Raw genomic sequence first — 24,919 nt, 5'->3', positions numbered from 1 at the left:
GGAGCAACACGTACCCAAGCGCGGACCAAGTCTTTATATTGAACCTGCAGCAGGAAACCGAACTGCGGATATGGTGATTCGCTCACGGGGGCGATGTTGCATCGGTGAGAATTCCGCGTCAGTGCATCAAACGTCATCCCCCAGATGGTGCGGCATGATCAACGTGAGGTCCAAATTGGGCAGTAGTGCTACGTGAACGACTGAGCGTAGTCTGTGGAGGCAAAACTAGCATTAAATACAAAAGCAGGGGATATCTCAAGCCAAGGAAATTCGTAAGTCGTACGGTCGCTAACATCCTGCGCAAAACTCGAGCGCCAAAGCACAAGCAAAGTCCAAGCCTTCAGGGTTGGAATAACATGCCGACACTAGAGAGGATTGAGACCCCAGAGCGCACGGTAGCCCCTCAACCCATCAGGTGAACACGCGCACATCGGATCTCCGTTTATTGATTACCTTGCGAGTTGTGAGCGCTGTACTGTGGCGGCATGGCATAATGCGCCTGCCGTGCGTAATCTTGAGGATTGTAGTTGTATTTGTGCTCGTGCGCGCTTTGGTGACTCTCGCGTTTCTGACGGTCGGTATGCTCTTCCCGTGTTTCTTCCATTGTTGGCAGTTCTGCTGTGAAAACTTTCTGGTCGAGTCCGGGGGATCGAAGATTATCAGACGCGGCATATGAACTTGGGCGTGAACTTGTTGAGCTTTGATAATCGTTTGATGCTTGCGACCAGCGTGCGTCCGGCAGGTTTGGTGAGACTGATCCTTCGCTTGCATTCGACAGACGATGTCCTGGGTGTAGGAGGCCCGGTGATGGTTGCGCATGGTAATAGTCGCCAGGCAGCTCCATGACGGTGTTGTTCTGCCCTAGAAGCTGACCTGGAGGGACGAACTGCTGTTGACTTGGGTAATGCATCTGCGTCGGCGAACGCGCAGGTGATAAGGGCATGTTGTACGGTTGCATGTTTGCGTGCTGGGGCGATAAGCCTGGCGATGTTGGAACTCTGCCAGACCGATCTGCGGGGTTGACCGTCTTCAGTTTGCCCTTGTCCATCATGCCTTGCAAAACACCAGAATCGAGCAGCTCAGCTTTCTTGATAAGACGATCGACTAAGATCTTTGAAGCGGCCTTGTTTTCTTTCCTTACAAACCCAACCATGGCCATGTTGCATTTGATCTCAATGTCCTCCCGCAAGTACAAGCCCTCGGGTGGAGCGCCAATACCTAGTTCCCGAGTCTGGGCAGGCTCTCCAGGCTGATTTCCGCAGATTTGCCATTTGTTCCGAAGGTCAACGCCGGCAGGGGCGTATACGTGTGTCTGCAAGCCCCATGGCATATCGTGGAAACACCCTTTGAACTTTATAGCGCCGCTGCCCAGCTTTCCAATACCAGGGATGTATTGTATCCGTTGCGAGATTTCATACCATGTCGCGTAGAACTCATCAGATGGGGCATCGCGGGGCGCTTTGATTGCCTCGAAGCCTGTCACGAGAGGGTTCAACTCGATAACTTCGCCGTGGCTGTGCAGGATGTCGATTGCCAGTTGTCGTGGAATGAAGGAGGGAATGGGTGTGATGTTCGTGTACGTCGTCTTCCTGCGCATCATCTTGACGGTTGCGCGACAAGAATTCGAGTAATGTTACGGCGGAAGAGGATTGCGCAGAAGCGAGGGCGTCGTACAGTAATAACACGCTGACAATCCCTGTACTACTACAACCCTGCATGTATCAGCTGTAAGCTCACGGCTCATTCAGCAACCTAACGCGTCATGTGCTTGGCAGTGCGCGGTCTTACAATCCAGTGAACGTGGCTGAGCACGAACTCACAAGTTCAGATTTGAGAAGATGAGCCACGGAAATTTGGAAGAACGCATCTGCAGGCGCACGTCAGGAGAGATTGCTGATAGCTATGATAAAACAGATCGTAGAGCCGGAGAGACTCGTTTCCGCAGCGGGGCCGTCTTTGGAGCATCATCAAGAGAGTAAGCGGCAGACCCGCAGGGCTGGAAGTGTTGAAGATCAATCCGCCAAGCATCCTGCAGGAGGCGCGGTTCAACCCTTTTGGGCGCGCCGCCATCAGGATGTCAGTCTGGTAGCGAACTGTCCATCTCTTGTCTGCGCTTCCGCTGACGATCTGTGACCCGGAAGCCTGCGCTCCCGCCATAACACGTCCCGAACAAAGCCACTTCTGGTGCCGATCGAATCGTGGCACTGCCACGACCTGCGCACTTTTCAACTAATTACGAACTGCTGATGGACGATTTCCTGTGTTGCATGGATATCCCTAACTCATGCTGCCGTGATACCGGCAAGTCTCCTGGGCAGTTCCTGTCACACGATTGCTACGCAAAGTCGCCGTGAGGACGCTGTCGAGACCCAGCGATTTCAGTATATTGCCGTTGACATAAGGTGATAGTTGTGGGAGGATGTTAGCGTCTGGTGTTGTGGCTGCTAATGGCACTAGTGATGGGTTTGGGAGATGACGCCATGCAAGAAAATTAGAGCCTTGAACATAGGCATAAACTACTACTAGTTATCATTTTTGCACAATCATGAAATATATAGCCTCTTCTGTCGAGGTTGAACCGAGAGGGTCTGTCACGCGGGTGCGTAGCCTTGTCCGCTCGAGGGTGCTCACTGCTCAAACAACTCTACATTCGACCCTATCAGTGTCACACACCGCCTCGTCCAGATGGGTATGAGCATGGAACCTACATTCTCGACGGGCTATACAGGCCGAAGAAACACTGACCTACGCGGCGACGGACTTGTTTTGACTCCCTCTTCCACGAATAGTAATAAGCTTCAATGTTGATTGTTACTGATGAACAGACAAAGGCGAACAAAGACGAACTAAGTTCTGCAGCAATTGACCTGGTCGGCCTAGGAACAAGTTTCTGTCAATTTCTCTCATCCCAGTCGTGCGCTGGCAAAGGAGTGCAAGACCGAAGCTTAAAGAATCAGGCTTGCTTGTGATCATCATACGCACACTATTCGTCGTGAAGCGTACTCCGGAAAAACACCCCAGTTGCATGAGGGTAGCATACAAATCGACGCACCTACACGAACTACCTATATTCTGCAATAATCATCTCCGAGGCTCTCTCCGCAATACCATAAACCAGTGTCTGGATATGCGCGCTCGGCAACAATGGGATGATGCTCGCATCGACCACTCTCAATCCCGCTGTACCGTATACTTTCAACTCGGGATCGACCACGCCTCCATCCTTCTCCGGGAGCAGTGCTGCAGTACCGATAGGATGGTAAATACTCAGCGTGTTAGCTAATGCATACTTGCTCCAGTCCTCCTCGGTCTGGACTGCCTTTCCGGGCTCGTATTCTTCAGTCCACACGTCTTTCAACGGCGATGTGGAGGCAATTGTACGCAGGAATTTGGCGAGATTGGTCGCGGCTTGAAGATCATAAGGGTGGGAGAGGTAGTTCGGGTTGATTACGGGTTTGTCAGTGATGTTGCGAGAGATAATGTGTACGTTTCCTTTGCTCAGAGGGTGCTGTACGACACCAATAAGTGAGAACGTGCCGATGCCGAAAAGAGACGAGTTGACAGCTGGGTAGCCTTTGAGACCGGTGTAGCCGTCGGAAAAGATAACTTCAAGTTGTGGTACCGTGGCGCTGAGAGGAGACGACAAATAGCTCTTCTTGACTTGGTCCACTGCAGTATCTAAGCTTGTGTCGCCTTGCACCAGCTTACGGAACATAGTAGCAGTGTCGTTGGACACGACATGCCAAGGGAAATAAGCGTAACCGCTGGCTGTGTAGTCATACAATGACACTTGCCCAGCATTGTACGCCGCAAGCTCAACAGCAGCTCGAGTCGTGTTTTTCAGAACATCGAAAGAGGGGTACTCAGGCTTGAGTTGGTATGAGCTCTGGATGCGGATGTGATCAGATAGGTTTTCGCCAACTGAAGGAAGATTCTTAACAACAGGGATACCCAGCTTCTTCAGAAGCGTTGCATTGCCGACACCAGAGAGCTCAAGGAGACCAGGGGTTTGGAATGACCCAGCAGAGAGGATGGCTTCCTTCCGAGCATGGATAATAGTCCCATCCTCAATAGTAACACCTGTCGCAGTCTTGCTCTTGAAGTTGACCTTAGTTACGCGGGTGTCTAGCCTTACAGCGAGGTTGTCTTTGGCGAGCTTGAGGTACTCGGGTGCGTATGATCGAGTGTAGTTCGGGCTGACGTTGTTCGGCTGAGTACTGACACCAATCGGGTGTCCATCAAGCGATTCTTTGTTCGTTGCCAGGCCAAGGTTGTTCAGCGTAGGTATCCACGAGGACTGATGCCTGGGAAATATCCGGCTGATCAGAGTTTGAATAGGACCAGTCCTGCCGACACCCTGCGTACCGTACTCTGGCGAGGGCAAGAAAGTTTCAGCTTTCAACATCGCGGGATAAAGACTTTTCCAATTCCATCCCTCGTTGCCGAGCTTTTCCCATGCATCGAGTTCTGCAATGGATGTACGGTCCCACGACATGAGATTCAGCGCACTACTGCCTCCAAGAACCTTGCCACGATTCTGCGCAAACGTTCGGTTGTTGGCACTGGATTGAGGCACAGTCGTAAGGTTCCAATCATACCGACCCCCAAGAGTTGAGCCCTTCCGTCCTGGAATATAGATGCCTGGCTCTTGGCGCCCATCTGGACCGGCCTCAATCACAAGTACGGTGCTGTTAGGCAGGCCGATGCTGACGCGAGAGGCGACAGCAAGACCTGCTGTTCCACCTCCTATAACAATCTGTGTTTTGGTCAGATAATCAATGTAGGAAACTCGATGTATGCTTACAAAATCGTACGTGTCAGCAGCATGTTCAACGGTCTGGCGATCGATCTTGGCCGCGTCTGCCTGCCATAGAGAACTAGCTGCAACGATTGTCAGAGTACAAACCCGCATTTTGGCTTTGCTGAAAGCACAATGGAGACAACGTAGGACAGCAGGCTGGGGGACACCATTAGTCGTACCTGCTTTACCGTCTCTTCATTTGCCTAGTGCGGGTGACCCTGGCAACGTAGGATCAAACTGACGCGATCCCACTCCAATATCGCAGATGATCCTAGATCATACAGCGAGCCGTGCAACCTATTTGCCGTGGAGATGGAAGATGTCAGCTTGTCTTTCCGTGCAGGCGGATGGCTTGGTCTTCCTCTCTCATTGGTTTGCAACAGCTTGTTCAGCATCTAAGTCCCGTCTCCGCTTTCGCATATTTCTCCGAGGCCTGGCTTCAACAAAACTGATAGAGCGTGTAAATGACAGCATGTTTCACCTCGGTTAGCGAGGGTGGCCTAATACGCATACATGTCTTTCCCGCAAAACTCGGATCAGGTGGAAATATTGCGCCTAACTGTGCGTAACACACGTGTTCACGATTTTGAGCACCGATTCTGGGATCAGAAGAACTTACCGGAGCGTAATCGCTGTTCCAAAGGCAGCCTTGAAACAAAACACGCGACTATTACGAATGTCTTGGCATTTCCTAAGAACATGCCAAATGTGATCTCTCCAGCGCAACCAACAGCAAGTAGTCAGCGCTTTCTAGCACGATACCGTATTCATTCGTTGCCCGTGGGTGCAATTCCAAACTGATGAGGATTGGAGGATTTGGGAGGTCTTTAGGGGTAACTTTCTAGAGGAGAGTGAGAAAGTCATGGGAAGAAAGTCATGGGAAGAGAGACACTATGGTTAGTGAGGGAGTGCTTTGAGAGAATCAAAGAGGAGGGAAAGAGACGCGCGGAGAAAAGTAATAAGATGGACATAGAGGTTTTTCGAAGGAGAAGGAGACAGGAAAGGGCAGTGTTTGATGTTGTTCCAAGTAGAGAAGGAGACATTCTTGAGGCTGGGTAACAGAACACAAGCAATGTCTAGACGACCACGATGTCCAGAACCTGCCGTGTGTCTTTTCGAAGCTCCACCCACCCATCTTTCTCAACTCTTACGATCTTGCCATCGATGCAGATCCTTCGCCATCGTGCGTCTCCTTCACGTCCGTCAAACTCGATACGCAGCCCATCGATGGCTTCGTAATTTACCGTAGGGTCCTCAATATGTTTTCCGCCCTGATACGCTAGGCCCATCAATCGCATCGCTTCGTCTCCGCTTGTTGGGCCGAAGTGCACAAGGTGCAAACTTCCATCCAGTGGCTTTGAATGTGGAGAGATACAGAATGGCTGCTCAAGGTTCGATACCATGGTTGCGAGGATGTACATGTGCTCATTTTCTTCCAGCGGTGTCCATGTTTCGCCTTTCAGCACGGATACTTTCGCCTTGTATGCATGTGCTGCTGAACCATCAGCGGGGTACAGAGCTTCTTTCGCTGCCATTTTGAAGCGCTCAACGCCGAATTTACGGTATTCGGCTGTGTCGCTGTCGGCGACCAACGTCGCGTGCATTCCCCAGCTGCACACTACTGCGCCGTGAAGACTCGGTTGGCCGGAAGAGAAATCAGCGGGAAGTTCTTCTTCGCTACGCGCTTCGTTGGTGAGGAGGCGTGCACCGGGCGAAAAGGATGCTGTGAAGACAGGTAAAGGGCGGGTCTGCGACGAAGCCAGCGCAGTAAGGCCCCATATATTTTCCTTCCCGGCATTGATGGAGTGGTAGAGCGCATTTGCGGTTCCCAAGGGCACCAAAACGACTTGAGGTGCGATATAAGAGGGCGACGTGGTGTGTGAAGACAGGCCGTTCACGAGGTCAATAATGCCACCGTCCCCTGATAGCACAATGATCCGCAGAGCTGTACCTGCATTTGCTCTTGTGAAAAAAAGGTCGTTCGCGAGCTCCGTTACGCTAGTCGCTGATTGAGTGGTATGCACATGGAAGTCTTGGTGGTCGTTGGGATACAGAGTGGCGAGCAGAGGGCCTACACAGTCCTCGTAGAAGACAGCCGCCTTTTGGTGTCCCGAACCCACAGATAGCACAACATGCGTTTCACGAACCTCTGAGGTGGAGGAAGCAGTTTTCGAGGTTGAATTTTTCACGATCTTAGCTAGCCGTGGATGCTTTGTGGTATCTTCATCGAGTGCCAGAACAGCATCAGCTTCTGGGGAGCCATCAGGACCGGGCAGCGTCACTGTCAAGTACTTGGTAAGTTCTGGTTTGGACTCCTCGCTCTTGTTGATAGCATCATCATTGTCCTGCAGCTCGGCCATGATGGATGTAGGTGTCTTTCCTGGGGTGTGTCAGCAACCCAGTGTTTATACAACTCTGGTGGGGTCATACCAAATGTGTCAAACTCTGGCAATCGAACGGCGGGGTCGGTGCGCTATTTTCTTTGAGGCTGTGCTGTTAGACTTCAGTCTCCAACTTCGAGTTGCAGTCTCGACTTATCGAGAGGAAAGCTGATGGCCATAGTAAAGGTGTAACACCTGGCGATGCCGTGACTGCTGCAGCGACAGGGGCCGGATTGGTCAGGGTGGTCTCACCCACAATTGGCTCCACTTTGGTCGCGCTAACCTGGTACGTCATGTTCGAGGAAGGAACCAGTGTGGAGAGGGCAGAGACAGAGGCACGCGATGCATATCTTGGACATTGCAATCTCCATGTCGACTCCCATACTACAGCAGGCCCCAAACACTCGATACAGCAACCCACACAGAGAGATTGCTCGTTCTGGCCACGCGCTGACGGCTTCGAGGATAAGCCGGGTTACGTCATCCGACCACCTTGGCAGTTTTGAAGCTCAGCCGCTCACCAACGACACTGCAATTTTGCAACACTGTAATACCACATTCAAATCTTTGTTTGCTGAAGTTGCGCTGTCTTGCAGTTTTTCCGCTCACATCCGCGCCGAGCGTAACACCGACGGCTGAGCTCACACGCGCTCCCAACCGTGCCTCATTGGCAGCCTTACGCATGCGCACGCCCAACCTCACTCCCAACTTCACCCTCAACAAACCGACACAATGAACGGCGGCATCGTCTTTCTGATCATTCTGCTCCTGCTTGTCTCGGGCGCCTACTTTGGCTGGTACTTCTACGCCCGCTGGAATGCCAACAAGAATGGGCTGCCACCACCGTCCATGAACCCCATTGCAGCCTTCAAAGCCTCCCGTGGCGGCGAGTCCAACTACCCAGGCCCTGCGCCCGGCGGCATCAAAGGCTTCATCGACGCGCAGATCCGCAAGTTCAAGAACAGGAACAACCGCTCGGCCGCTGGTGCCTACGAGGGCGACTTCACCGCGACAGGCGGCGCGCCACGAGGCCGCGGCGCTGGCAGTCGCCTGGATCCAGACGAGGCTTGGTCAGCAAGAGTCGGCGACGAGGCATACTATGAGGAGCAGGAACTCGGTCTGCATGAGCCCGCACGTGGCGCCAATCCCTACGCGAGCACCAACTACGTGCCCCAGCCCCAGCCTCACGAAGAGCGCGGACGCAGCCGCACGCGCGACAGCTACGATGAACACCTTGATGCGAGAAGCGCGCGCAACGACCCCTTCGGCGACGACCATGCGGCGAGTCTGCGTGGTGTAAGCCCGCGGCCGCTGAACTATGGCGAGGATACAAGCTACCAAGGTGGAGCCACGGCGCAGATGCCCCAGATACCGCAGATCAAGACCCACAAGAAGTCGGGGAGTGTCAACAGTGCTGAAAACAGCCCCACAGAGAGCCGGAGGAGCGTGTTCAGAGAGGCGATTTGAGTTCGCGCTGGTGAAGAAGATGCTGAAGCTGTTCAAACAATGCACTGCGTTGCTATGATACCTCATGTACAACTGGTGTTTAGTGGGTTGTTTTTGAGGAGTATATACCTTTCTCTCCTGTCCAAAGATCATATTTCAACTTTCATATAGCTGTTTGCAGTATGTGAGACACTCTGGCTTCTTGTGATTGACATGGTTTCAATTCGAGAGCTATATTCATTTCTTCATCACTCTATCCTACTAAATCCCGACCAAAGCTCTCTCAAAAGACTGGCCCAAGACAATCGCACGGAACTGTCGTTCAGTACAGAATTCAAGATTTATGCGGCAAATCAATAGTGTAAACATGATGTGGGCACTCCTTGTCGTTCTTTGCCATAAATTGTTCTTACAGTACGAACCCAGACCCTTGCTCGTTGTGTTGCATGAAAAATCAACCATGAGTGGCATTATGACAAAGCATTAAAGAGGTCAGTACCAAGTACAAGCACCGAGGTACTTTACCATATAGCGGAGTCCAGATGCATGATAGCATAGCGTTCTAGGGGAACTCAGATCTTGATAGCTTCCTGCAGACTAGCGACGCAAAAATATGTGCCTTGAACGTACTACATATGTATTCATAGTATTATGGAAGTGACATGTGCTCTTTCGATACACAATACACAACATCCTGAAACAACGACTACCTAGTCGAGACATCTGCACGGGCGCCGGACAGAGGCTTGTCATCGTGCTGCTGATTATGTGAGCGGTAGATATAGAGTTCAATATTCAAGACATGTTCTCTTTGTGATAGGCTCGGATTTCGCAGTCGAGTATTGTCAGAGAAAACTTTCAAAAAGAGGTAGATTTCGAGATTGATGTAAGCTGGGCGCTCAAGACTGTGTACGTATGCAGCAGCTGCGTAGCGCCTCTGACGTCAACGAGGTTCGGTCGCACTGCCTGTTCAGCCTTCAAATGGTATCTCTGGACCCGCAATACAAAAAAAAATCGTGTATCCTGAAATCAATAACAGTTTGCAAACAGCTCTGTAATAAAGCTAAGTGGCTACGACGCATTACCAAAAACAACGCTCAGATGATGTGAGCAGGTGATTCTTGATTCGCACATGACGCCTTTGAGGCTGAGTCGCTCACCACGTTGTTCCAAATCGTGGAAAAGATCTCACTACCATCCCCGGTCCAGTGTTCCGAGGTGTGCTTCACCAGGTGCCTCATTCGTGTGGGTTGTCTCTACCCGGTTGGCGCCACGCGAAGCGCGCTTCTTTTCGCTCATGTGACCCGTTATATATACCCTGTCCTGAACGCAGCGTGCTCTAACACGCTGCATTTGTAGTCCACGAGCAATTATTACGTGGCAGGATCGGGCTTCTGATATTATCAGCTCACAACTGTCCTGCTGCGCAGTGTTTGTGGATCGCGCGCCATATTTGGCGGCCCTCGGTCGTGAAGCGTCTTTGTCTGCATTGTGTGTTGTCTTCCAGTTCCGGCAGTAGTCCTGTTTCGACCTTACACGTCAAGTCTGCTCATCTTTCTTCCTTTTGCTTGAAGCATCCCATATTGAGCGAACAGCGTCTGGGAGCCTGACTTGACTTTCACCTCATCCATGCACAGACCGGTTGTACACAATGCTCCTCACGATGCCACCTCGAATGTGTGAAGATGTCGACTATCCTCCTCATCCATTACCTACAACAGACCACTACAACCCTGTCAGACATTCCCACTCTTACTCAACAACACTAGCCGTCATTGTTTGTCTGAAGGCCGAATTCAGTACGAAAAGAATCATAGCACCAATGCGAACCGACCCATTCGAACTGAATCCAACCTCACAGACACCATTTCAGCGGCCACCTCGTACGTTCTCAGGGAACGGAGTTACCTCGCCTGAATTACGGACGTTCCGCCATGCAAATGCGGCGCTCCAAGCTGAGCTGAAGTATGGTTCTGCACGATGGGATGACGAGGTACTCGGTTCGAAAATGACCCCTTCAAGCTCAGCATCTCAAACTTCTCCGGTTTCGACACATTTCGACAACGATGAAAATGTATTCGGTATCGCAATGTCTCAAAATGGCCAATTCGAAGCAGCACCAAACGGACGAGCGTACTTGTCACCGCGCCGCCAGAAGTTTGGTGAAGGCGAGTTTGCTCAGCAACTCGAATCACTGGGCCTCACACGTGCAGACAACAATCCCCGAAACCCGCGCTCTTTACCCTGCAGTCCAGCTTTTCCACAATCCACGTCCACAAAAGCCGTGAACATCATCAACTCTGAGCGCACTCGATCTCCTGAAAACGACCCTCGCATGCTTTTTGGCTCGGAAGACACACATCTGCCTTGGATAAAGCAACTGAGCCCAACACAATTTACGCAGCACGTCTCACCGCAGATGCTGCCACGTGGTTCACCGCCGGCGAAGAGCATTTGGGAGGCCGAAGACGACGAATTCGATCGGTGGCCCACGGTGGGGCAGGCACGGGAAGAGCTGGAAGTTGTTCGCCGGAATGCCACTCTCAAGCGCAACACTTTTGTCAGGCCTGCGGAGCCAAAACTGAGCGTCGCCGAGCAAGTGGCTGAAGCTATGAAGACGCCACTGGGTGAAAACGGCCGAACTGTGGATGAGCGGGAGCAGTTGATTCTTGAACTAGGGGACATGGACTGTGGTAACCCTTGGGCTCAAGATGCACACGACGATATCTTCGTTCCGTTCTGCTCTCGTGCTTATACAGCACTTCCTGCGAGTGCCCCAGCGCGACATATGCACGTCCTCGACGCCAACTCATACGTCTCCAGCACAGATGATGTGGTCAAGAATGCGCGGCCACGCCTTTGTGACGCAGTAGCCACAATCCTGGCGTATACCAGCCTCAAGTGCCTGGAAGCTTTCCTGGACCCTGAGGTCGAGGTGTTCGAGTGGCGACGTCTTGGAAATTGCGTTGTGATCCGTCGTCAGGGAAACGAAGTCCTCGTGGGTAATTACTACAACTTCGGCACTACGTACCAGTGGGGTTACCTTGTTCGCTCGACCATCGACAAGAATGGAGCGTGGTCAGAGACCTACGCATCGGTGTCGCAAGGGACGACACCTGTAACGAAGGATCGAGTGCTGTTCGAAGAGTTCAAAGGAGAGGATACCCATTGGGATGTTAAGCCTGATAACGAGGAGTTTGCGCTGTACTCCGGTCGAGAACTTGCTAGATTCCTGCTCCGCTGGTCGGTCTGGGACTACAACAAGTGGTGGCGGTACAAGATCGAATGGGAGGTAGACGGGAAGGTGACAAATGCGCGGGACCATCATCGATATCCGGCAGGTCTTCTGGAGTAGACAACGAGTCGCTAGAAGTGACAGACACCACTACGTATAGACCTCTGTGTCCATTTCTGTTGGATAAAGCCAAGCATCTAGACGTATCGTTAGTACATTTGAACGTTTGCATAACTTGGTCTGTAAGGACTGACCAATATCACATGTTAATGTCACACCGTTGTTCAACTGATGTGCCATTCTCATGTTCCCTGCCTATAGTCCTTGCGTTCTTCGCTTGATTTACTTACGCTCATCTTCGCCCACCTCTGTGATGACGAAGCTTGTACAGTACCCAGCAGCGATCTTTGCGATCCGACCTGGTATGTCGATTTCATTCCAGAATCCACTTATCATGTCGTTTTTGATCTCTTGCTGTATGTTGGAGAGGTCACCGCAGTTCCCGTGCTTACCCCAGCCCCAGGAAACAAGCTTTCCGCTCTTAGTGAGCGCCAGGACGTGATCAGTGCCAATAGCGATTTTGTCGATCTTGGGCAGATCCGGAGGTATGAGTTTCCACTGATTATCTTTGCCCCATGCTGCCAGCCTTCCGTCGTCGAAGAGAACGAAAATAGCGTGCCACGTTGCTCCAACGTCCTTCCAGCCTCTGATGTCTAGTGGCATAGCCGAGATGATGTTGAACTTGTCCTTGCCAAGGACTATATGCTCACCTGATGAAGGGTCGCTGACCAGGTAGGTGAAGTCTTTACCACAGACTACTCGGATTGGCTTGATCGACAAGCCTTCAATCTTCGTGGGTACTGAGACTTTGTTTGACGACTTGTCGCCCAGTTGACCGAGACGGGCTTTACCCCAGCCGTACACAGAGCCGTCGGCCAAGACAGCGACGTAGTGCCACACGCCAGCAGCGAAGTCGATCATTTCTCCAGGTAATTGAACATCTAACGGATCGGACGAGTCGTACGTACGCGTGTCTTCCGCCTCACCACGACCCAGTTCTCCCCACTGGCCGCGACCTTGAGTATGTATTATGGAATTGGAGTCTTTCTGAGAGTAGGCAAACGCCGAAGATTCGCAGGCAGCTGCGAAGAGATGGACGTTCTGATGCAGTTTCCTGAACTCGTGAATCTGAGAGCCTGCACACCCGGTAATTTGGCCGACTCTATTGTCACCAATCCCAGCAACAGCATCGCCCAAAATATGAAGAAGCGTATGATTATCGCCGCTTTTGATGGCTGTTATGTTGCTAAAGATGGATGATCTTGGTAATTGCATCGGCTTGCTGACAATGTCTGCGACAGCAATTCCTTCGCCGAGTTGGCCTTCTCCATTGCTACCAAAAACGTAGATGTCGTGTGGCATATTAACTGATAAAAGCAGACATCAAATGTTCTACATCAAACTGATTAGACAGGAAGAGGGGCATCCACCAAATGCAACGCCTGACTGCAATCGATAACAGTCGATGGCATCGCAGATGCTGAGCGGTGCTCGTCTGGCTGATGTGGCGCTGGACCGTGCGGTGCGCTTAACCGCAACCAGCGCTAGCACCCACATTCGATTTCTGAATCGCTCGCCAACTTCTCACGACTTCGACCACTCGATCGTGAACGTCAACTGCCCGCACCTCCCACCACTTCGCACGTACTAACCACAGTCGCCCAAAATGGCCTCTCAATCCGTGCAATGCTTCGGCAAGAAGAAGACCGCGACCGCTGTCGCCCACTGCAAGGTACACATCCACCGCTGCGGTGCGCATTGAAAACAACATACTGATGGACATGTGCGCAGGCTGGTAAGGGTCTCATCAAGGTCAACGGAAAGCCTCTTTCCCTTGTCCAGCCCGAAATCCTCCGCTTCAAGGTCTACGAGCCCGTCCTGATCCTCGGCCTCGACAAGTTCGGTACGCACCCCAGCAACCACCGCGCATCCTCGCATAGCCAAACCATAGATGGCGCATAGAAGAGGGAAGGAACAGGGCAAGACTAACAGCCCACAGCCGATGTCGACATCCGCGTCCGCGTCACCGGTGGTGGTCACACCTCGCAGATCTACGCCATCCGTCAAGCCATTGCCAAGTCCATCATCGCCTACTACCAGAAGTTTGTCGACGAGCACTCCAAGAACCAGCTCAAGCAGGCTCTCGTCCAGTACGACCGCACACTCCTCGTCGCCGACAACAGGCGGTGCGAGCCCAAGAAGTTCGGTGGTCAAGGTGCCCGCTCCAGGTACCAGAAGTCCTACCGTTAAGCTACTCGCCTTCACAGAAGAAGGGCGTTGCTTGGCGGCAAAAACGACACGGGTATCGGCATTCGTATCGAGGAGCATGGAGTGGTGTTCATGGGCTTTCAGAATGGTTCAGTCCTCGTTGTGAGGCAGGAACAGGTTGTGTTAAGGCACTGCAGCGACAGCCGCAGCGCCGGTCTGAGCGCATCTCAGTGCTCGCGCCGGCTACGACTATAAAAACGAATCAAATGGTTGCAAGACACGCTGCGGATGATGGACAGCACGTGTGCAAATTCTACACCCATTTCACCGCGTCCACCGGTGCCTGCTAACTGGGCCGACAGAATTGCTGACGTTTTTTTTTTTCTTTCCTATTGCCATCGCTCCTATTTCCTTACTCCGCGTTCTGCTCTTTTCTTGTCTGTCTTTCCGCCCCGGCTACTGCTTTACTCACTCTACCCATACGCCCAGTCCAGCCCACGTAAGCCATGAAACATACCCATCAACACTCAACAAGCGAGAATACATCGAAACACGACCCACCGTCCCAAAAGCCAGGACACGCCTCACTGCCAATCCTCGCCACCAGAAAAGAAAGCAAGAGAGAAAACAAATACACAAAAATAAATAAAGGAATAACACAATCACCAAGTCTGCAGCAAGACTGCCACGACCACTACTAGTAACGCGAGTGAAACTGAAATGGAAAACAAACTCAATCACACGTATCCGCCCGCCATGCATGGAAGAGAGTGCGTAGCGCGCGTGACGACCACGAAGATCGGACCGGGGGGTATCGAGAGAGCGGCGATCTTTGTTGTCGAGATATTGTTCGATGAGGGGGGTCTAGTTGCAGCACGACCAATTCTAAGAGTGTGGTGTGCTGGTTGAATGTGAGAGAGTAGAGGCTGTGCTCCTAGGTATAGTGATTGTTGGATTCTCTGCGTGTTTGCTGTTTTGAATGCTATGCGCTTTTCATCCTATTCAGAGCTGTTCTTGGATGTAACCTGCCTCCCAGCTTGACTCTCACGTCCACAGCGTCCACAGCGTTTCCATCTTCAGTGCTCTTGGCACTGCACTCTCAGCACCCCAGCACCCAGCACCCAGCACTCAACACCTCAACACCTCAGCACTTTGACCGCGGCTCGAGCCACAGCCTGGTGGGCGACTTCAACAGCTTCTAGCCATCGCTGCCGCTGCTGCGGAAGGCAGCACACAGGGCGGCATACTGGTGGGTGAGGTCGAGGACGTGCTGGGGCAGGCTGGTGCCCTGGATGATGCTGCGGATTTTGACGGCGCCTTCTTCTTCGATGAGTTTGCGGATTGTGTAGAGGAGGGAGGGGGAGAACTTGGGGGGTGGTGTCAGTGGGTCGGTGTATTGGAGAGAAAGAGGGAGGAGATGGAACGTACCTCGGAGTACCACCGATACTGCCAGGTGACGAGCCTAATGAGTGCTGCGCACACGTCTCTTGTATTCCTCTTGTCTTCGCCTAGCTTGAGGATGCCCCGCATCGCCTTGGGTGAAAACTTGATCTGCAGACAGTTCTCGTACGCTTCGACTGCCTCGTCGATGTGGTGTAGTCGTTCTGCCAGTTCGCCAAGAATCTCCCACTCCTCGGCGCTCTTCTTGTACAGGAGCTGCTGCTGTCTGTACTGCGCCATCTCGGTGCGCCAGATGGTGTAGACACGCAGGTCTTCGTAGAGCACCATGAAGAGGTTGTCGAGCCAACGTTCACAGAGACGCTTGTTTTGGAACTGTGTGTAGTTTTGTTGTGAGGGGTTGTCGTCGTTGTTTGGATGCGGGTCTTCGCTGCCGGCTTTGACGACCTCGGCGGCAACGGTGTGGCCAGGTTCCTGTAGTGAGTCTTGCACAGCTGCCTCTGCAGATGCAGATTCGCCGTTCGGCTCGGATGGCTGGTTTGCTTCGCCATGGCCGTTGACCTGAGGATTGGGAGATGCTCGGATGGACGGTGAGGGCGAGCGCAGTGCGGTGGTGCTGGCGCTGCGCGAATGCGAGACGGGGACGCTCTGCTTCTCGTGGCGGTACTCCTCCTCCATGACGAAGACCTGTGATCGAATCTTCAGCAGCTGGTCCCAGCCAATCTTCTTGGTGATCTCTGTAAGGATGATGTAGGCTTTTAAGAATGTGCCCTTGAAGCCGGCAGCGTGGAGCTTGCGCAATGTGGGGTGGACCATGTCCATGTCGTCGAGATTGCTGTCTTCGATCTCGTCACACATGGCCTCGGGCAGGATGGGCAGGAAGACTCTCTGGGGCTCTGGCATGCGCGGAGCGTCCTTGTCCTGGTAGGTGAACATGGGACACGAGTTGAGCGTCAGGAGGGCCAGGTCCCACTGCTCCAGGCTGACGTAGATGTCGGCCAACCTGGCCCAGGTGCCGAATTCGCTGGGCGCCGACACGACGCTCCTCTTCGCAATCTCCAGCGCAAGGTCACCGCGGCCTTTTGTGTTGCAGAAGTCGGCCTGGCAGTCGAGCAAGGAGTAGTCCATGGGCAGCTCCTGGATGACGTCGTGCAGCAGCTGTACGGCCTTGACCTCCTCGTCCGCCTGGATGTAGACGCGGGCCAGGAGCGAGGAGATCTCGGGGTCGCGGGTGCGCAGTTTCTCGAACAGGTTGATGCCAGACGCATATCTGCCCGTGGTGTGGATGTAGCTGAGCAGGCCGGTTGTGAGGTGGTTGGAGACGAGATTGGGGACCTGGATCTCGGGGTCGGAGCCTAGCTGCCAGCCTGTGGTTGTCAGCGCCGCGTGCACGGAGGACATTGACCGTGAATAGGTGTGGAGTCAATGGGGGATGGCAAGGGCGTACCGCTGAAGAAGAGGCGCTCTGCAGCGTCGAGGAACTTGTGCTCGCTCTCGGTGCTTGTGATGGGGTTGAAGCGGCGGACGCCGACAATCTTCTTGATGGTGTCGCCGGAGCCGTCGTCGGCGTACGAGTAGGCGCGCAGGACGCTGCAGAGGTAGGTTTCCAGCCACAGGTCGTCGGTGGCTACGCGCTTGTCGCCGCGCTCGTCGATGCAGTAGCTCTCGACGGTGCCGGGGATGTAGACCTGGACGCGCATGTCGAGGCGGGAGAAGGCATTGTAGCAGCTGGGTGTTGTTAGTGCGTGTCTCGGTGTACTTTCAGGGCGTTGTGTTGGTAATGTTGGTATTGCTGGTATTGTTGGTATTGCTGGTATTGTTGGTATTGCTGGTATTGTTGGTATTGCTGGTATTGTTGGTATTGTTGGTGTTGTTGGCCATGTCAGGGTGTTGTGTTGTCAGGGTGTCGTGTTGTCAGGGTGTCGTGTTGTCAGGGTGTTGTGTTGTCATGGGTAGGGTCAGACGTACCAGTACAGGCCCGAGACGACCTTGTTCTGCTTGTCGTGGGGCGAGTAGGTGAGCGTGTTGATGTAGGCGGCGAGGCTGGCTGATGACGAGGCGTCCATGCCGCTGACGTGGTGGTAGACGCCCGTCTGCTTGCTCGTCGACTTGATGGGCTGCTTGATGAGGTGGACGAGGTCGGGCGGGCCGAGCTCGCGCAGCGTCTGCAGCGACTCGGAGCGCGACTCGATGGCCGAGTGCAGCTCATCCTCGTAGATTCTGCGCATCCGCGTCAGTTCATGGGCGGGCGGCGGCCAGACTTGGGCGCATACTCGGGGACCGCCGGCGATGTGACCATGGCTCGAGTGTGCCGCGCAGCAGCGAGCGAAGGGAGCGCGCTGTTGAAGACGTCGACGTTGGGGCGGGCGAGGGGGCCGAGGGGGGTGTAGAGGCCCGGGCTGGGCGGTGCGGGATGCGTGTCAGGGTTGCGTCCACGTTCCCGTTCCTGGTGGAGAGCTGTAGCTGTCGGTCTGTCCCCGGTTCGCCAAGGCCAACTTTCACTCCCGCGAGCCGCGACGCGCTCCACGTCTCCACGTCTCCACGTCTCCACGTCACTCTGTGCCTGCACGCGTCGCCTCGACCGCACACCTTCACCGGCCCCTGCACTGCACAGCTGCACCTGCACCTTCACCTGCACCTGCACCTGCACCTGCACCTGCACCTGCACCTGCAGCCTGATGTCGCCCGCAATCGGCGGTTCTCGCCTACCATTGCCTTGAACACCCACACCACCATGGTATGTCCGTGACACGTGAAAGCTGCCCTTGTCCACACCACACCACACCACGCTAACATCGCCCAGTCAAAACCCCCCAAAGCCTCAAAGGCCTCCGCATGGCACGCCCTCAACGTCGAGTCCGACCACGAAGACGAAGTCGAGGTCGACGACACCCAGGAAATCCAGATCGAAGAGGCCCTGAAGCTCTACCAGGCCGCCCTCAAGTTCCACTCCGAAGGCCCACAGTCCTTCCTCAAGACCGCCGCCGCCTACAAGGCCCTCTTCGACTCGGACATCTTCAAGTACAACGAATCCCTCTCCGAATACAAGCGCCATGAGGTCTTTGGCGAGAGCTTGGTCTTCGACTCCATCCTAGAAGACGACTTCGAAGCCGGCCCCACCCAATCCACAGGCGCCGCCGACAGCGCCCCCAACACCCTCCCCCAAATACTGCACCTGTCCTACAAGAACCATGGCCAGTTTCTGCTCGAGTCCATGCAGCATTGGCTCACCCAGCACGGCGCCATACCCCGCCTCGAAGGCTGGAACAACATCAGAGGCGCCCTCACCTACTTCGCCGAAGCCCTGGACAAAGAGGACACGGATCTCGACCTGTGGCTACGCGCAGCCTCGGTAGCAGCCATGCTCGGCAGCACGCGCCTGGCCCGTTTCTGTCTGGAATCTGTCATGGACGGCAACGACGAGCTGTGGGAGAGCTTGTTGCGCCTCCCAGGCATCGAAGAGGGCCTGGCTGGTCAACAGCTGCGCGAGCTGGTCGGCAAGCTCGAGGACAACGTCTCGTTGATGCAGCCACCTCTGTCTACCATGAAACGAAAGAAGCTCTCCGAGACGCTCAAGAAGCGCCTCAATCCCTACCCGTTTGCGCCACTTCCTGCCGACGTCGCGGAAATCAACAGCGGGCGGGTCATGGAAAAAGCGCCTGACCACGTCCCACTGGCACCGGCAAAGTGGGACTGGTCGGGCGTTGGAGAGGCTATACTTCAACACTTCATAGCAGAGCAAAGAGGCGTCACTGCCGACGCCTCGCCAGGTGCCAACGTACAACTCGTCATACCCGCCGGTTGCGAGACCCCGGAACGGGTGGATCAAGAAGCGGCGGCAGCACCTGTTGTGGAAGAGCCCATGGACGATCAGCTGCCGCCCCAGATTGTCGAGCCGCCGTCCCCGGCTGCTGAAGTAGAAGTCAGTGGGAAAGGACAAGGCAATAACGAAGCTGCCCCAGAGGATCGCCCTCAGGACGCGGACACTTCGACAACGGCGGAAGTAGCACCAGCTCCTTCGCGCAAACGCTCAACGGACTCTGCGGGTCTCCCGGAGACGGCAGAGGGCGGTCGTGTCAAGCGCGTTCGCACCCGTAACGCGGCAACTGGCCAGGTCGGTGAGACGGTAGTACATGATCCCAGTACCTTGCTGGAAGGACAGCTCGAGCCTTTCGCTCATGCGGATCTATGTCTGTATGAGATCGTCAAGGACATCTACGCACGACTAGGCGTTGAAGGGCTTGGGCATCCCAATGAGCTTCGCACTTTGCTGCACGCCCTCCCCGACTCCACAGCGGCAGAGACGGACGACAAAATCGCCTGCGACACGTACCTGGCGCTTCAGCACGTGAACAGCAAAGCCGCACAAGTGCTGCTAAGCAGCGAGTCGTTTGATCTGGTGGGTCTGACTCGGGAAGCTGGCTTGAATGCTTTCCTGGGCTACGCAAAGTCAGGTGCTGGCCAATTATCTCCAAAACCACTGCTCCAAGATCAAGGATTGGGGGTTTTTGCGCGAAGCGTCAACGAGAGCTGGTTTTCTATCAAAGAAGTTGCATTCGCTTGGGTGGAGATGCTGCTCTCACGGGGGGTTTTCGCAGGTCAGAAAGATTCGCCAACGGTCAACTCCAGCTACTTGAGCTTCAAGTGGGCAGAGGACCTCAAGCGGAACATTGTGCAGATCATAGTCAACGTTGATGAGCACATCTTCGAGCGCATGCACGAGCGCATCAACAATCTGGACGAACGCTTGCTCAAAGCCCGTCTTCAGTCACAAAACTGCATCCTGTCTGACCTCAACGCATCACAAATTGAGATGGTTCAGACTCTGTTCGAGCTCCATCTCGATATCTACTCCCTCATCAAACATCCGCACAGTCAAGTGGATGCTGCGACCAAGACTTTGCAGTACGACCGCCTCGAACGGTGGTCCAACCTTGCTCGAGAAGCCATACAACTTCGTTCAAGTTGCACTCCAGACGTCGGCATGGATCATCTCTCACTTCGCCACGTCTGGGCTTCAGTCTTTCTAATGAGTGTCAAAGACGACATCCCGCCGGAGCATGTGCTATCTGCAATTGCCGAGCTCAAGGGCATACTTGTCGCGTTTGACAACCACACAATTCAGCTACAGAACAACGCGGTTATGCCCGAGCTGTCTGTTGCGGCTCTTGATCGCGAGCTTGTGCGGATCAGTATGAAAGACTTCTTTTTGAAGGTATTCGATCATGACGAGAAAGACCCTGTCACGGTCATTGAGAGTCTGGAGCCAATCCTCGAGCACAATACCGCCGCAGAACCGGCAGTCGAGGCTCCACCAAGCGAAGAAACATCAATGCAACAAATCACATCGCCATCGCCCTCAAACAGCATGTGTACGCCAGACTCCCAAGCCGAAATGGAGTTAGATCGGCCATCGCCAGTGATTGAGATGCGCAGATTTCTCGATTCAGCCAACGTCAATGTGAGCTTGTCGCTCTGGCAAAGACTTCGCGAGGCGTACGACGCAATCGAATATCCCCCCAAGGTCTTGTCTTGCTATCTGCGAAGCATAGAGGCATTCGTCGACGACTTTGAAACAAGAAGCTTCCAGGAATTGTCGCTGAGCGAACGTCAAATCAAGGTATTGACTCGCTTCCGAGTCATTGACGAGATGGTTGTCAAGGTCCTGCAAATCATGCGAGGCGAGCCCACAGCATTTGATTGCTTGTCCTACGAGCATGTTCAGACATCCATGTCAGCAATCGCAAGATTGCTACATGTTCTGTCCGCTAGCAACATGTTCCGAGACTTGATTCGCATTGGGAAAATACCCGTACCAAGAATTGAATCTTTGCCAAGCCAGGCTTTTGTAAACATGTCTGCCCGACTTGACGATATTCAACTGCGGCTGTGGACTTTGCAGTATTACCTGCTCCGAGAAGGCATTTCTCAGAACGCTGGCGACTTTCCTACACCTCAAGATGATCTCTTCGAGTTTCTACGCCATGTTCACCATGCCACCGGCATTCGAGGCTTCTGCCACCAATCCGGACGTCAATTCCTGAGACTGGCAAAAGACGAGATGCTCCGTTTGGATGACATTATCGACGCTAACAGCCGCGACACGGAATTTTGCCAAATACTGCATGATCTTTATGGCCTCAAACTGTTCGTCGAGCCTCTCGAATGCCAGGACTTCTCTTCGACCCCAGATATCCTCGACAAGAAGGCCGCGTTCAACCTCCTGCCTTTTGTCATGTCCCAGGCTGCCAAGGTAGATCTAAAAGACCTGCCCAAGACTAAACAAGAACTCAGGACTACCATTGAGAAGGTCCATGCAGCTTTGGGACGGCCCAAGTCCCATGACGATATCACGTTCAATCGCAAAACCATTACGACTTACTTCAAGTCACCAATTCATCCCATCACACTTTTCAACTGCCTCAAAGGTGTTGGCTCGCTCGTCACACGAGCCATCCCTGACGATGAAGCCGTAGCGGCGTCGAAGGGGTGGTTCTTCCTCATGGGCAACATTGCTCTCAGCAAGTTCCGTTCCCAGAAGCGCATGACCCAAGGGCCTACCGAAGACCTGAACTATGCGCAAGCCTTCTTCCTCCAAGACCTAGAGTATTCTATCGAACGCTGGGAAACATGGTACCGCCTTGCACAAGCATATGACACACAGCTCGAGGAGGCTGTTTCCTGGAACGCGGACAAAATGAACAGTAACACTGTCGAGCTGGCTAACCTTCAGCGTGGAGCAATCAACTGTTACGCTATGGCTGTCGCATGTGTGACTCGCGAAGCAGGTGTTTCGTCTCACGCTCAAGCCCACATTGCGCAGATGTACACAGAGTTTGGCGATCGCATCTATGCGTCGTCGCGCGAGCCTTTCAACATGGAGGCTTTTCAGACACGTGACGGTGAACGAAGATTTGTGAATTTGCCTGGTCTGTCAGGCGCGCAGCGCGACATACCTTTCGTCGCTCTGCGACCCTACACTGCATGGAAGTTTGCTAGCACCTTGTACAAGCGCGCCATTATAAACAACCCATGCAAATGGTGGAACCACTACATGCTTGCGAAGGGTTTGTGGAAGATGTGGGCCGCGAATCACAACGCACTGGTAGAAGCTGCGTCCTCAGATACAGCTCCACCAGTTCAAACTCGTCTAGGCTGGGAAGAAGTCATCAATCCCATCGTTGGTGCAATCGAAAGACTACCCGACAAGAAAGGAAAGAGCGGTGAGCCTATACTCGAACCGCACTACAAGCTGATCTCGATTGTCCACAAACTCGTGCAGCGGAGAGCTATCGACCACCACAAGGGCATAGAGGCACTCTCGAACACATTCTACTCGAAAAACATTGGCCCTCCCGAGCACCTACAGCAATGGGAAGTCTATATCATCGCTATCGTCAAGGCCCTGCGTGCGGCAGACAAGTCGAGTTGGCACCACCGAATCATAGCACGATCGGCCCATATCATCTACGACGAAGGAAAAGATGTTGTCCTGGCGCATGCAGCTAAACACGAACTCACCCAGACCATCTTCACCAAGACGATGGCGGTTCAGGTGTGGAAGCCAGAGTATGAGCGACCCGGTCGTCATTTCGTGTACACATTGCGATATACGAAGTTCTTCATCGACCTGCTCGACAAGACTGGAGACAAAGCTAGCTTTGAGGCGCTGGCTAGACGTGTACGGCGAAAACAGACGGACTTCTTCCAGCACACTGAATTGTGGAAGGACTTGTGCACACGCTACTTGAGGTTGCTGCGACGCATGGGTAACGTCCACGAAGGCCAGGAGGACTCGGCGTTCAAGTCGGTCAATCAGGAAGACTTCAGCGCCCTTGCCGCGCGAATGGAGGCCTGGTGTCAGAGCCCAGCGACACAGCATCCTGTACTGGATGTGCTTCGCGATGCTGTCGAGCTCAAGCGCCTCAACAACGGTCTCATGAAGCCAACAACGATTGACGATCTCATCGGAGACAGCTACGCCATGTTGTACACCACGATTGGACCTACACTGCCGCCTTTGCCATCTGAGCAGCAGCAGCAGCCTCCTCAACCAGGGCAGTCTGGAACTGTGACGCCACGACCATCTACAAACCCTCTTTCGGTTGCTTCGTTGATGCAAGCCCAAGTCGATGGCACGGCCGAGGGCCGCAGTACACCATTCACGACATACCATCCCAACCAGCTTCACCCACAACAACCGCCATCTCTGCCCCAAGCGCCGTCACAACCTGAGCAGCCTGCTAAGTCCAGAGCCAAAGCTGTCGGCAAACGCGAGATCCAGCGCCGAGCCGAAGCTTGCGTGCATAAACTTGCTGTTGTCAGTACGCCACAGCCGGCCACCTCGATGCCAATCCGCTCTCCTTCAGTGGCGAATGCTACGATTCCATCTCTCTTCTCGCGTCAATCGACCGAGAAACCGGACCAACCGACAAACCTCGCGCCGGGCACTGGGCTCAGCACCTCGCTTCTCCAGGCGTCCACATCGTTCAGCAGCGCACCTGGCACAGGCACCACGAGCGTAAACAACGACCACGCTCACGACACGGATGCCGATCTCGACCACGATCAGGACAACGACCAAGACAACGACGAGCAAGAGGGCGACGGAGAAGGCGACACGGAGCTCAACGCACGGCACGACAACGATGACGACGACGCAGACGACGAAAGCGAACTCAGCGAACTAGACGAGAGCGAGGTGCAGGAGATCGGCCAGGAAGTCCAGGAGCACGAACGTCGCAGCGCGAGCTTCGCCACCGTCAAGCCCATGTTCCCTGGCCTGTTTGCCGGACGCGCGAGTGCAGAGCGAGGCGCCCCGATTGGTGGCTTCACCATCCAGACGCCGACAGGCCTGGCTCGTAGCGAGGAAGGCGTTGAGGCGTCGGCCGAGAAAACGGATGTCGATGGCTCCGCTAGGCTGTGAGCAGAGGCTGTCGGGACCTAACTCTTCACTCGCGTGGTTTTGTGGCAGATGCATAGTGCAGATGCACACGTTGTACGAATAGTACTTGGTCACATTCTTGAATCAACTCGGCGCAATGGAACGGAACGAAACATACGCATGGAAATCGGTACAGACGCCAGGCCGGGCTGGACTGGTTTGGACTTGCTTGAGATAGATACCCTAGCTGTGAGTTTTAGGATTAGTTTAGTTTTTGGTTTGAACAGAGATACCTCACAACGCGACTTCCCCAGTCTTCCTAAACGGACGATGAAAAGCGATCGCGATTATGGGTCATCTCTCCCCTGCTGTTTTTCTTCGACGCCGCTGAGCAGTGCTGGTTCCCACTGACCCCATTAACACAAGCTGAACAAACCAGGCACCCAGCCCAAACCCACAACTCTTACAAGCACAGTGCGCATGCCCACAGACAGGGGCCAAGACCC

General features: G+C 53.9%; 9 protein-coding genes across 9 annotated transcripts, besides 7 other annotated features; 4 read left to right on the top strand and 5 right to left on the bottom strand.

Annotated features, from left to right (window-relative positions):
- Positions 1–442: 442 nt before the first annotated feature.
- On the bottom strand, positions 443–1,600 carry EKO05_0005168 (uncharacterized protein; the record flags this gene model as incomplete). Its single annotated transcript, XM_038945757.1, has 1 exon — positions 443–1,600. The coding sequence occupies one exon, from the start codon at positions 1,598–1,600 to the stop codon at positions 443–445; it is 1,158 nt and encodes a 385-aa protein (XP_038799713.1).
- Positions 1,601–3,061: 1,461 nt separating this feature from the next.
- On the bottom strand, positions 3,062–4,912 carry EKO05_0005167 (uncharacterized protein; the record flags this gene model as incomplete). Its single annotated transcript, XM_038939416.1, has 2 exons — positions 3,062–4,756; positions 4,805–4,912. The coding sequence occupies 2 exons, from the start codon at positions 4,910–4,912 to the stop codon at positions 3,062–3,064; spliced, it is 1,803 nt and encodes a 600-aa protein (XP_038799712.1).
- Positions 4,913–5,877: 965 nt separating this feature from the next.
- Positions 5,878–7,161, bottom strand: EKO05_0005166 (uncharacterized protein; the record flags this gene model as incomplete). Its single annotated transcript, XM_038939362.2, has 1 exon — positions 5,878–7,161. The coding sequence occupies one exon, from the start codon at positions 7,159–7,161 to the stop codon at positions 5,878–5,880; it is 1,284 nt and encodes a 427-aa protein (XP_038799711.2).
- Positions 7,162–7,914: 753 nt separating this feature from the next.
- Positions 7,915–8,649, top strand: EKO05_0005165 (uncharacterized protein; the record flags this gene model as incomplete). Its single annotated transcript, XM_038945756.1, has 1 exon — positions 7,915–8,649. The coding sequence occupies one exon, from the start codon at positions 7,915–7,917 to the stop codon at positions 8,647–8,649; it is 735 nt and encodes a 244-aa protein (XP_038799710.1).
- A 1,630-nt stretch (positions 8,650–10,279) lies between these two features.
- Positions 10,280–11,983, top strand: EKO05_0005164 (uncharacterized protein; the record flags this gene model as incomplete). The annotated part of the gene is made up of 1 exon (XM_038945755.1): positions 10,280–11,983. One exon carries the CDS (start codon positions 10,280–10,282, stop codon positions 11,981–11,983), a length of 1,704 nt encoding a protein of 567 aa, XP_038799709.1.
- A 222-nt stretch (positions 11,984–12,205) lies between these two features.
- Positions 12,206–13,285, bottom strand: EKO05_0005163 (alpha tubulin suppressor; the record flags this gene model as incomplete). The annotated part of the gene is made up of 1 exon (XM_038945754.1): positions 12,206–13,285. One exon carries the CDS (start codon positions 13,283–13,285, stop codon positions 12,206–12,208), a length of 1,080 nt encoding a protein of 359 aa, XP_038799708.1.
- A 304-nt stretch (positions 13,286–13,589) lies between these two features.
- On the top strand, positions 13,590–14,173 carry EKO05_0005162 (40S ribosomal protein S16; the record flags this gene model as incomplete). The annotated part of the gene is made up of 3 exons (XM_038939414.1): positions 13,590–13,655; positions 13,715–13,826; positions 13,923–14,173. The coding sequence occupies 3 exons, from the start codon at positions 13,590–13,592 to the stop codon at positions 14,171–14,173; spliced, it is 429 nt and encodes a 142-aa protein (XP_038799707.1).
- A 566-nt stretch (positions 14,174–14,739) lies between these two features.
- Positions 14,740–14,788: a tandem repeat.
- A 541-nt stretch (positions 14,789–15,329) lies between these two features.
- EKO05_0005161 (bud site selection protein) lies at positions 15,330–17,828 on the bottom strand (the record flags this gene model as incomplete). The annotated part of the gene is made up of 5 exons (XM_038939354.1): positions 15,330–15,497; positions 15,560–16,896; positions 16,977–17,257; positions 17,498–17,749; positions 17,803–17,828. 5 exons carry the CDS (start codon positions 17,826–17,828, stop codon positions 15,330–15,332), a joined length of 2,064 nt encoding a protein of 687 aa, XP_038799706.1.
- Positions 17,302–17,406: a tandem repeat.
- Positions 17,417–17,476: a tandem repeat.
- A 114-nt stretch (positions 17,829–17,942) lies between the features above and the next one.
- Positions 17,943–24,455, top strand: EKO05_0005160 (Histone transcription regulator 3; the record flags this gene model as incomplete). The annotated part of the gene is made up of 2 exons (XM_038939422.2): positions 17,943–18,266; positions 18,333–24,455. 2 exons carry the CDS (start codon positions 17,943–17,945, stop codon positions 24,453–24,455), a joined length of 6,447 nt encoding a protein of 2,148 aa, XP_038799705.2.
- Positions 18,051–18,083: a tandem repeat.
- Positions 18,116–18,207: a tandem repeat.
- Positions 18,381–18,415: a tandem repeat.
- Positions 24,055–24,199: a tandem repeat.
- Positions 24,456–24,919: the final 464 nt, after the last annotated feature.

The sequence above is a fragment of the Ascochyta rabiei genome, chromosome 7, assembly GCF_004011695.2.
Source record: "Ascochyta rabiei chromosome 7, complete sequence".
Lineage (NCBI taxonomy): Eukaryota > Fungi > Ascomycota > Dothideomycetes > Pleosporales > Didymellaceae > Ascochyta > Ascochyta rabiei.
The sequence above is the reverse complement of the archived record's forward strand: the minus strand, read 5'-3'. Positions and strand labels throughout refer to the sequence as shown.